The 12,284-nt window shown below is 43.1% G+C and overlaps 1 protein-coding gene across 1 annotated transcript in view; it reads left to right on the top strand.

Annotated features, from left to right (window-relative positions):
* The window catches only part of bmp1a (bone morphogenetic protein 1a), a 43,916-nt gene extending 34,809 nt beyond the window's left edge, over window positions 1–9,107 (top strand). The window contains exons 10-19 of the mRNA XM_083643883.1: window positions 1–3; window positions 152–347; window positions 579–704; window positions 2,183–2,343; window positions 3,520–3,700; window positions 3,822–3,947; window positions 4,801–4,928; window positions 5,539–5,752; window positions 6,293–6,543; window positions 7,982–9,107. The exon at window positions 1–3 is cut by the window's left edge and continues 143 nt beyond it. Of these exons, the coding sequence (XP_083500009.1) occupies window positions 1–3; window positions 152–347; window positions 579–704; window positions 2,183–2,343; window positions 3,520–3,700; window positions 3,822–3,947; window positions 4,801–4,928; window positions 5,539–5,752; window positions 6,293–6,543; window positions 7,982–8,116 (1,521 nt within the window). The 3' untranslated portion in view covers window positions 8,117–9,107. The remainder of the gene's footprint in view (window positions 4–151; window positions 348–578; window positions 705–2,182; window positions 2,344–3,519; window positions 3,701–3,821; window positions 3,948–4,800; window positions 4,929–5,538; window positions 5,753–6,292; window positions 6,544–7,981) is intronic.
* The last annotated feature ends 3,177 nt before the right edge of the window (window positions 9,108–12,284 follow it).

Below are 12,284 nucleotides of genomic sequence, written 5' to 3'. Positions count from 1 at the left end.
GAGGTAAGACATCTTGTTGTATTGAGCGATGTAGAAACATACTTCCCTGCACACAACTTTGTGCTTTTGAATGACTTCTCCAAATAATTCTGATGTTTTACTGGTGTGAGGCTCTGACCCCGGTGCCTGTACTGTATGTACCCTTCCCCAGATTGAGAGACATGACAGTTGTGCCTATGACTACCTGGAGGTGCGTGATGGGAACTCAGAGAACAGCCCTCTGCTGGGCCGCTTCTGTGGGTACGACAAGCCAGACGACATCAAAACCAGCTCCAACCAGTTGTGGATGAAGTTTGTTTCGGACGGTTCTGTCAACAAGGCCGGCTTTGCTGCCAACTTTTTTAAAGGTCAGAGGTTAATTTAAGGGGCTGTGAACTTGAGGGGAGGCGGGGCGGGGGCACGGACTTCCAAATCTTTATATCTGACGTGACATTGTTCCAGTGACGTTTTTGTTTTTGTCCCGCTTGTACGGTTGAATTCTGCATAAGGCTCTGCTGTTGTTTTGGAGGGGTTTCTCTTGTAAGCCATTGAGCCAGGGGGGCCAGCTAGAGGGTCCTAACACATCTTTGTGCCTTTAGAGATGGACGAGTGCTCCAAGCCGGACAACGGTCGCTGTGAGCAACGCTGTGTCAACACACTGGGCAGCTACAAGTGTGCCTGCGACCCAGGCTACGAGCTGGCTGCCGACAAGCGCAGCTGTGAGGGTAAGTATAGGGAGGAAAACGACCAGCCCTGCTCACCATGCAATTTACATGCTACAGCATATCTCACAGTTAGTCACGGCCACCCAAATAGGGCCTACAGTAAGTACAGTCGTCCCTCAAAGCCAGAGCAGATCCCAACAGTGATTCTTCTGCTGGGCACTATCTTTTAAAGATCTGAGTCACAACAATACAATCATTATTGTTTATCTCAAATGATACGTTGTTGTCTAAGGCCTGACGACTACTATACAACAACAAACTGTATGATATCTGTGTGCCACTGTCCGCCCCTAGAGGAAGACGGCTGTCACAACATCATTATCACATGTACCATAATTCATCTTATCCCATTTTGGTAGAACATGTGAAAGCTTTTGTAGAAAACAAATAATGGTTGTCACTAAACATAACCAGGTTAATCCTTTGGAATGGCACAAATCTCTGCAAAGATTTGAAGGGTCAGGGAGGGGGGTGAGTAACAACAGTTGGTGGAGTGTATTGTATATTGCACAAGTGATGCAAAGCTTGCCGGAGAGCTCACTGGCAGGTCAGGGAATAATCAGGTCAATGTAAGACACGGAACGGATTTGTTTTAACAAGCTCTCATTTCTTTGTAGAGCCAGCATCCTACTTTAATTATATGAATAATGACTTGGGCTACCAAGTTGACCTCTGGCTCTTATTCCAATTTCCCATAAATAGTGCATAGTTTATTTATTTGTTATTTGATCGTTCTCGAACAAATCAACCATATAAAGTCACAATAAAGATATATAACCATAAACAATTAAGTCGAACATTCTTCATCATTGGGATTTGCAGTTCTTTCCAGGAAAAAACATATTTTCCGTTGTTTTCCATAGATTTTCTTTTACAAATTTCAATACAAAACTTTTAGGGCATATTACAACACAACAAAATGTATATTGGTGCTGACAGTAATATAAGAGCACTAAAGCATAAAGCATAAATAAGCATTTGCTTTTGGGAGCCTGTGAGTCTGCATCCCTGTAATGTTTTGCAATAAAGGCACTTTATTAAGTCATCCTCTCCTTGGGATCACTTTGTTTTAAGTCTTTAATATACTGAGCGAACTAAATTTTGAAAGCATATATAAATTGCAGACCGCCTGCTGCGCCATCTGACCCAAGCTGACTACACCAATATGCCATCCCGTCGGTTTAGGTTTTGTTTTCTAGGGGAAACACTGTAGCTCTATTTGATCTGTCATTAGTACATCATATCATGGTTCTTTCCAGGAGATCTCCGGGTTTAAAGTTCCTATTCTCATATACATCACAGTTCCTAAGCGTTTGATCTCTATGCACTGTCCTTCTACAACTACACAGAATAAAATAAAAAATATCACTAAAGAAACATCAGTGTCAAATTCAAATGTAACTATTTTCTACCATGCAGCACTTGAGCACCCATATCAAGACTTATCTCACTATGGTCTGTGTCCTTCCCCTCCCCAGCTGCCTGCGGAGGCTTCATCACCAAGCTGAATGGGTCGATCACAAGCCCAGGCTGGCCCAGAGAGTACCCCCCAAACAAGAACTGTATCTGGCAGCTGGTCGCCCCCACACAGTACCGCATCACTCTGCTCTTTGACGTCTTCGAGACTGAGGGCAATGACGTGAGCACTGGGGTTATTATGAATCAGCACGGGGTGGGTTTGTTCTGTGCTCCTTCTCTGAAAATCTCTGCCATTGCACTGTGCCCCCCCCCCCCCCAACACACACACACACACACACACACACACACACACACACACACACACACACACACACTTTATTTCTAGATGTTCAGTTGCAAAACAAAAACAAACATCAGATTGCCAATATGTCATTTTGTAGGTGGTCCCGCTCCCTTTTAGGGGGAAAACACAAGCCACTCGCCATTGACTTCAATGTAGAATAGCAGTACCAAAATGTCTTTATACAGAAATAATAGAATTAATCTTGTTTGACCCAAAGACACCATGACGTGACAATATATTACAACTCAGCCGGCCACAGAATGCGCAAGATACATCAGAAATATGACTTTGACCCATCTAAAATCATGTGACTCTGTGACCTAGTCCTGGTGTCCGCCTGTTCAGCGCATGGTCAGCATGGTCAGCATGGTCAGCGAGCTCCATTTGAAGTCGGCAACTTACGTTTAGGCTACTTAGCTCAGGCTAGACTGCCGGGTCTTTAATCTAACATGTGACATGAGTCACATGATTTTATAAGTAGCAAGTAAGTCATATTTCCGGTGTATCTTGTGCATTCTATGGCCAGACGAGTTGTAATATATTGTCATGTCATGGTGTCTTTGGTCATTAATAAACAAAATTAATTCAGTTATTTTTCTATGATTTTTTTGGTACTGCGATTTTACATTGAAGTCAACGGCGAGTGGCTTGTGTCCCCCCCCCCCCTAAGAGGGGGTGGGACCATATTGCCGTTCTGATGTATAGAACATGCACATGTTTAGAATGGGAACATTGTACATTAACATGCATCAATGAATCCAACAGGCTATCTCATGTGTACAGTATATGTAAGGGTGTAAGAGAAAATGGTATCAAGTGATTGGTCTACTTTTCACAAATTCAATAATGGAATGGAATCATAGAGAATCCTCCCTTGACCCATTGATTAAATGAAGGTTTCACTAACTTCCCTTGCAGATGAATTAGCCTCCAGGCATACTTTTAATTCATGTCAGAATAAGCTTTACACTCCTCTTTGTTTTTCATACATTACAACCAAATCCAATGTTTTAGTACATTTGTTTTACATCCTCTGTTTGTTTCTCTGTTCAGGTTTGTAAGTACGACTACGTGGAGGTGCGCAGTGGACTCTCCGCAGATTCCAGGCTACATGGGAAGTTCTGCGGGGCGGAGAAACCAGAGGCCATCACCTCCCAGTACAACAACATGCGCATCGAGTTCAAGTCCGACAACACCGTGTCCAAAAAGGGCTTTAAAGCCCAGTTCTTCTCAGGTGCGCCATCTTCCAGTGTCTGCCTTGCACACCGTCACATGTTTTCATTCTAGGAGTGTCATCTGTCATCATCGTCATAAGGAGCAAGTCACCAAGTCTGTGTTCACTGTGTCCTCCTCAGACAAAGATGAGTGCTCCAAGGAGAATGGCGGCTGTCAGCACGAGTGCGTCAACACCTTTGGGAGCTACAGCTGTCAGTGTAGGAGTGGCTTTGTGCTGCATGAGAACAAGCACGACTGTAAAGAAGGTACTTCAAAGAGCTTTTAAAGCAGATTTTATTTTATTTTATTTATTTTTTTAAATAGGATTTCAAACAGTGTTATGTGTTATGCCCTATAACAGTGGTCTTCAACCGGGGGTCTGCAGGGGGTCTGCCAATTTTGGTCAAAATAGTTTGTGAAAATTAAAAATATATATATTTTAGACCAAAAATAAGAATATGCTATTGAGTAAACTCCAAGTATTAATAAGCTACTTTTGACAAAATGATTTACAAAGCGCATCTGATGAAGCAGTATGCGAAACACGTTGTTTGCTCCTTGCTTTTTTTTAATCTAATCTGTTAATAAAATGACGTGTCAATCCTGATATCCTGAGTATAAATGTTATTATAGGCCACACGTAAAATGCAACAGAATTGTATTTATTTTATTTTTAAATCATAGGGGGTCCCTGCTGTTTCTAGTATCAACCAAGGGGTCGTTGGGCTGGAACAGGTTGAACAGCCCTGCCCTATAATGTTAGTGAAGGTGCGTGCAACGCCACTTTCAGGAGCACTGGAGGATGGATATTTCACTCAGCAGCTTGGGCATTGCACCTAAATGAGGTACCTAAATCTGCGTTGCAATTCGATACCGGTAGTACCGGTTGTAAAAGTACTGATACCAAAGCGGTACCGGGTTTCGGTATCCAACCCTAGTCGGAGCCCAGTGGGTCATTTGTAGGGGATGTTGTTATAGTGCGGTCATTCGGGTTGGGCGAGCACACGCTTCCCCGTGCCAAGAACAACAGGCGAACCCATGAGTGGAGGTTGAACATTGGCCCACTCAGTGTTGGGATGATACAGAGGTCTGTGTTGACTCGGTGATGTCTTTTTACAGCTGGCTGTGATCATACAGTGAACAGTGTGAGTGGTACTATCACCAGCCCCAATTGGCCAGATAAATACCCCAGCAAGAAGGCATGCACCTGGGCACTCTCCACCACGCCGGGCCACCGCATCAGAATCGTATGTGCCCCTTCCTCCAGCTCTCTGTCATTTCACTCATTCTCATTTCTTTGTGTGCAGTCTTTGTGTTTGGTTGGATTGTGAAAGCATCCACTGAAAACAACTGTTTACTGTTCCGACAGGGAATGTAGGCAGTTCCTGATAATGATGTGTGGCTCGCTGCTCTGTTGTTGCCTTCATTTTTGTCATAATGAGAAATTTAATGCCTGCCACTGTTTCTAAATAACAATGCAAAAAAAAAAAAAAAAAAAAAGTGTCGATCCCAGGAAGTATAAACTTATACTCAAAATTGTTTTCCTCTAAACAAGTCGAAAGAGCTGTCTGTGGAGTGAGATCATTTGACTTTCCAGTGCAGTTTCACCTGTTTGGAGCATTTTCTTGAGCGAGGTGATAGTTTCTGAAAAGAAAGCATTTCACTCCACATGTATCAAGGTAATGTTCCTTGATTGATTTCAGTTTTCAAAACAAGCGACATTAACTCACCCCCATTGGCAGTTTTTAGTCAAATATGATTTTAGGACTAAATGCTAGTCTGCAACTAGACTGTAGTCGCTTGAACTGCAACACAATTCTTTGAATGTACACACTCAACATTTTCTTTGGTTCCCAGGCCTTCAATGAGATCGACATGGAGGCCCACCTGGAGTGCGCCTACGACCACATTGAGATCTACGACGGGCGAGACGGAAAGGCCCCCAGTCTGGGTCGCTTCTGCGGCACCAAGAAGCCCCCGCCCATCGCGTCCAGCGCCAACAAGCTGTTCATCCGCTTCTTCTCCGACAACTCTGTGCAGAAGAAGGGCTTTGAGGCCTCCCACACTGCAGGTAGGTTCAGTAACTATGTATATAGTATCTACTATGAATATGGGGGGGGGGGGGGGGCATTTTCTACACACCATGTTCTGTTGTGTACTGAGTACTGACTGAGCAGTACCAGCTCAATACAATGAGGTGAAGGCTTTATTGTGAAAATTTAACCTTAGCTACCAATCTTCACACACTGCACATTTTCACTCCCACTCTCAATATCCTCTCCTTGTATACAGACTCTGTCTACATGTACTCGCTCTTTGATTATTCATGTCGATATCTATGGAAAAATGTCTGGTCCGATGTATAGGCTTCTATTGGAAAAACGTATCAAAAAGGGAGGATTTTTTGGGGATCACAATTCTCCACCCCATCTGACAAGGATTATAGCTGATGTTTTGCCCTTTAACCTTGTATTTTGGAATAATTTTTAGCTGCATAGCTGCAACTTACAAACCACAAATATGCCATGTGACTGTACAGCATCTGTGTGTTGCTTCTTATCAACACTGGCCTCCGACTACACAACATGTCCAACTCATTCTCTGCCCACAGAGTGTGGAGGTCGCCTGAAGGCTGAAGTCAAGACCAAGGACCTGTTCTCGCACGCCCAGTTTGGGGACAATAACTACCCCGGAGCGTCTGACTGCCAGTGGATGATCTCTGCGGAGAAAGGCTACGGCGTGGAGCTCATCTTCCAGACCTTTGAGATCGAGGAGGAGGCCGACTGCGGCTACGACTACATGGAGCTGTTTGACGGAGCGGACACCAAGTCGCCGCGGCTGGGACGTTACTGCGGCTCGGGGGTAAGTTCACTCCGTCTTACTGCTCTCTCAATGGCATCTGCCTGCCAAGCACAGCTGGCTTATCATGGCTCTCTTTCACCTTTCCCATTCCTCTTTTATTGAACGGCCGGAAAAACGTTAATACAATCAGTTGGGAATTAGTGCTGCTGTTGAGTAGCCGTTCCCAGTGGGTTCTGATAGTGACTTTGTGCGCTGCCCAGGGCTCTTAATTCCACTCCATTCTCCGGGTTTAATCGCTTTGTTTAAAGTTAATTGGGGAGTATTGCTTTGGAGGGCAGTTGGAGCTTGATACAAACTGACACTCCCTGTGTGCCGATAGCCTATCGGAGTCTCCGGCTTTGGGTTGTAAGTGAGAATTACTGGGCCAACGCTGAGGCTGCAGCCTGGAACAATGAGGCCAATAGGGGATAGAAATGTAAGTTTCCCCAGGTCAGAGAACAGCTTGATTTCATTTACACACTCCACTAATAAGCTCTGGCCTTTTTACTCATGCCTGTTGCTATGAATCAGTTGCTGCAGGGTACGCAGCCCTCTCAGTACACCAGGGGACTGGCTCCTCAATCAAGTTTCTTTTTTTAAAACGGGTTGGAATAAACTGGCACAATCGAGTCTAAAGTGGTGTGAAAACTCATTAGCAGAAAAAAGGACTTACTTTTCAGCCCAAGGGCCTTTCTCAATTAAATAGTAGGCTACATAGTGCCGGGTCTACAGTCTACACATAATGAAATTTGTAGTCTGCTGTCTTTCTGTGTTTTTAATGTCTCGCTCACTAAACCAAGACGTATTAACCTGTTCCAGCTATAATATTCTTGTTCCACCTGGTGGCTTTAATCAGTGTGATCTTGTTCAGTCGGTTGCACATATCTGACAACAGATGAATTGCCGACAAGCTTTGGCTGCGCCGGCGGAGCAAAGGCTCCTTTTGTCCTAGCCACAGGGCAACTGCCTGAGCACCTGAACCAACTAATTATTTTCCAAGATGTTATTCCGAATTATGATGCATGTGAAGTCAGTATCCTAAAACAAATATGCAGCTCAGGTGGTGCATATTTTCTGCTCTCACACATAACGTAGCTCATTTTCTCCAAACAGTGGAAATATATGAAGTGCTGTATGGTTTTGTTCATGGAGGAAATGAGCTCTCTCAAATGGTGCACTTGGCACTAATCATCAGTGTTGTATATTTGATCCTTCAATAGCAGCCAAAGCCCCAATCCAAATAAAGCTGCAAACGGCCAGTCCTGCTCCTGGACACTTCCTTGGCCCCTGACTGTTATAGAATGAGCAGTTCCCCTGCAGTCCAAGAAGCCATCTCCATCATGGGAGTTAATTCGCTCAGTGTGGATCTGTAAAAAGTCTTTAGTTTTAATTGAAGTGCAGTCAGAGAACTTGAAAGCGACAAGTCACAAAGTTAACGTGTTGTTTTGTCCGTTGCCAGCCTCCAGAGGAGATCTACTCGGCCGGCGACTCCATCGTCATCAAGTTCCGCTCCGACGATACAATCAACAAAAAAGGATTTCATGTCCGCTACACCAGCACCAAGTTTCAGGACACACTGCACTCTCGCAAGTGACCAGCGGGGGCCGGAAGGGGCCGTGCGGCGCAGAGGGGCAAACGGAGGGGCCCCCAGGGGAGGCGCCAGCCTGACGCTCGGAGACCTTCGGCCACCAAGATGAATCAGACACGACAGAACAGCCGCAAGACCACCAACCGCACCTCAGCTCCTAGGGGCTCTAGCTCCCCCCACAGACTGTGAGGAGTAAAGCCATTCTGCAGTAACACCTTGTTTTACCTTTTTTTATGGTTAGGATTGGGGTGGGAGGTTGAATATCCGTTTTAGGCGGATTCTGGGGGCAAATTTATTGACCCAATCCCCTCCAGATTTTTGTTTCTTTATTTTTAAAAACAAAAAAACAAATAGCCTCCGAATGAGAGGGGCAATGGAAAACAGTGGATTCTCAGGACCTGTAGGAAGGCAGGCATCAGCTGGACAGATCCCTGCTTTTGTCGGGCCAGCAAACCATATCAAGGGGGCGGGAAGAGGAAGAGGAGGAGGAGTTTGGGAAGGCCACCTGCACTCCTTAAAAATTGCTCTCCTCCCCTGACTCTCTCGTCCCTTTTGTTCAAGGATTCCATATCTGTAAGAGGATTTGAAGGACTTGACTTGAGATTTTGATACTGTATGTCAGTCAAATTGCATGTAATTAGTACAAGGAGAGAAGGAAAGTGTACAGTGACAACACCAGCATTTGTAATTGGCATTGTCATGGCAACCAGTGGCAAAAGGTTCTTGTTGTTACCATTAACAAGGGAATTAAGGAAGCAGTTATCATATTAAAGGACTAATAAATGAAATGTGGTCCATGTCTTCTGGTTGATAATTGCTTGCCTGACGACTGGCTATTACTGTACCCTCCATGTGTAAAGTAAATGTGTATGATCTTTCAAAGGGAACATGTGCTTTGTCAGCTCAAACCAGTTAGCACTTTACAGTGAATTGTTCCAAAATCATGAGCTTATGAATTTTTGTGAAGTGCAATGCCAGTTCACTTATTTTTTAAATGCATTTTATCTCTTTTATTCCTTATTGTTTTTTTTTTAATTGCTCCATTTAGTTTCTCAGGCATACTTGAACATTGTGTGTGCCCTGTAACATGGGGTAATAAAGATATGACTTATGTTTCAGTGTTGATTCACAGTTCTGATGTAAAATAATTTATCTCCCCAGAGAAAATGCCTTTTCATGGTACAATGAAGTCTTTCTCAAGAACCAAATGAGCCTGGGTATTTATTGTTGTAGTAATCACAAACAGCATCTAATGTAAAGGAGGAAAGGCACTGTAGAACCTGGCCCTATAATCGCCTGTTAATGTATAGCCACTGGCCTGTGTTGAATATACTATGTTGCTCACTCAATTCTTTTTCTCCATTTATTTCTCATGCAATGGTATTTTCAGTATTGTTTATAGTACTAACTGGTAACGGTAAACCTGTTTTCTGTGCCATTCTAGCCTTGCCAGTCCTGGGCAGTGGGTTGAGTGAGTATTAAGTGTGCATTCGTATACATAGCTGTCATAAGCTTGAGACTTTGATGGTGTCTGGTGCTGGCGGAGTGCAAACTGAGCCATGTGGGGAGAGAAGTAACACTGGACTGAATACTCCAACAGACAGCCTGCGGCACTCTGCTGTGAGCCGGGAACGAACATTCAGCACATACACAAAGCGCTGGAAAAGGCAAATAGCAATTTCTCTTCTTATTAGCATTTTCATCCATTTGCAATTCACTATTTATAGTTGTAGCGTGTCGTCTGCTCCTTGCTAAAACAATCCCCTGCTCACTTGTAACCCGCTCTCCCTCAATAATTATTCCATTACTCTTCTGTTATACTTCTTCATAAAACACACAGAGCAGAGCGCTCTTATTACACTGAACTCCCCAGACTGATGGTCAACTGAAATGGGGCCCTCGCTCCGTTTAAGTCAACAAAGACACACAGCCAAGTACATGCAGATGGAATGGGCTAGAATCCACATTTGGTTTGAATTATAACATTCGTAAATGAACATTATTAACATTATGATCACTACCTGTTTATATAAATGTATTTATTACACGATGGATTTTAAGCATACTTGTATGTATGTAGATTAATCAGATTGACCATACTGTATGTGAGTGAAACCTATCCATCTCTTTTCCTGTGCATTGCACAGTCGCCATAATTAGATGTAATTAATGCTAATTTCCTCTTTTTTAATCCCGTATAATATACAGTGTTGGGGAGTAGTTAACTACATGTAGTCGAACTACTTAGTTTAACTACATTTTGCAGTAACTTGCTGGTAGTTCAAATACATTCATATTTGCGTAGTGAGTCAAGTAGTTCAACTACTTTTTGGACATTTTTTTGTAGTTTAACTTAATTTTGGGCAATACAATTAAATTAATTTATTTGTATTTTATTTTACCATTACTGTTGAATCAGACAGACCCTTTTTCTTCTGTCCTGATTGCTTTGAAGGCAGCATAGACCGTGAAGACAGCCTACTCTGATTGTTTAAGCTGTTCAAGAGCAGTGTTAGCCAGGCAAAAACAAAACATTACAGCTGTTAAACATTTTCAGAGACTTTCTGAACTGTTCAAACACAGTCACTGTGTCTTTCAGGGAAGTCTCTGAAAATGGTTAATGATGAAGAAAAAAGTGCAGATAATCGTAGTTTTGTAATAACACTAAGTAATACGTTAAATTTAATTCACAATAAACTCAAGTGCTCTCATCACATACTTTATTTATTTTCCTATAACTTATGCTATTTTCTGTCTCCCATCCTCAATTAAAAATATGTATATTTTCAGGCTTTATTGGTGTATGGTGAGAGACAGGACATGCAGCAAAGAACCATGGGCCAGATTTGAACCCGAGTGTCTGCGAGGAGAACCTGATATGGTCCTCACTCAACCCTCTGAGCCACCGCAGCCCTGCTGCTGAGGAGAGGCTGCATGGCTGCACTGTGAACATCGCACACATGGACTTAGACTCTTAGATCAGCTTACTAAGTTAACTAGAAGCTCAATTATATTACAACCATTTCTGGTGATGAATTGCTCAAATTGCCAAACAACAGGAGAAACACAGCAGCAGTAGCAGTGTCTTATGTCAGTTGCCTACTGAGGTAAGGCTTGTGAGTTCAAGCCCGGGATGTGCACATATCCTTGGGTAGTAAAAAGATTTGTTTTTAAATAAAAGTGGCAATAGGCATACAGTAACAACCAATTTTCTGTTTTTATTACACTTCTAATTAATTGAAGATATTAAAGTGTTAAAATAAATGTTCTTCAATAAACTATATGCAAAGGAGGGGTTCCCACAGCAGGTTTTGACCCCTTGTCTACCAGAACACAGACGACTGCACTGACCACATAGACAAACCCACAGACCTACCTGTCTGTTGTTGGATGATTGTTTCTGATTAGCTGTTGCATGAAGTAATCTTACATAAAATTGTCAAAGTGTGCCAACTGTCTGTGATTTTGGACATGTTTTTGGCCCCACATTGTGAGATTTGTGATGATTTTGGTCAGTAATGATGCCACTGTTGATGTCACAATATCTATGACATCATCAGTGATGTCATTCGAGCACATGATGGCATCAGTGATGGTCACTCGAGCAATTGTGATGTTACTGATGATGTCACAATGTCCGACATCAGTGATGTCACTCGAGCAATTGTGATGTCATCAGTGATGTGAAGTTGAGCAAATTGTGCATTGTGCATGCCAATAGAGCAGGCGAGGCCCCACGTGCTGGGGCGAGGCCGCACTCGGGGCTGAAGCCCTACTCAAACAATCTCAATAAGACTGTGAGTTTCTAAATTCAAAGCTACTGCAATCATTTGGACTTTCATTTATCTTACATTGTTTTAGGTCAGCTAATGGTAACAGAATCCATGGCCATTTTTCCATGTCTTCACATACCATCAAGGTCCAATTTGTAAGATTCTTCCACAACAATAACAACACAAAGCCACAAACTTTTGGTACAACTGTTGCTCAAAGATTGTTTAAATAATCGGACTGCATCCATCTTTAAGTCAGCAGGCCAGACCTTGAATGGAATTCATGAGGGAGAGAAGTCTTCTTCAGGAAACCTGGGTTACATCGTAACCATCCGTTTATCTCTATGGGATATAGATGGTATAGAGATAGACACTGTGCCTATCTCTATGGGATTTAGATT

The sequence above is a fragment of the Poromitra crassiceps genome, assembly GCF_964638095.1.
Source record: "Poromitra crassiceps genome assembly, chromosome: 10".
Classification (NCBI taxonomy): Eukaryota; Metazoa; Chordata; class Actinopteri; order Beryciformes; family Melamphaidae; genus Poromitra; species Poromitra crassiceps.
This window is presented reverse-complemented; position numbering and strand designations above follow the sequence as displayed.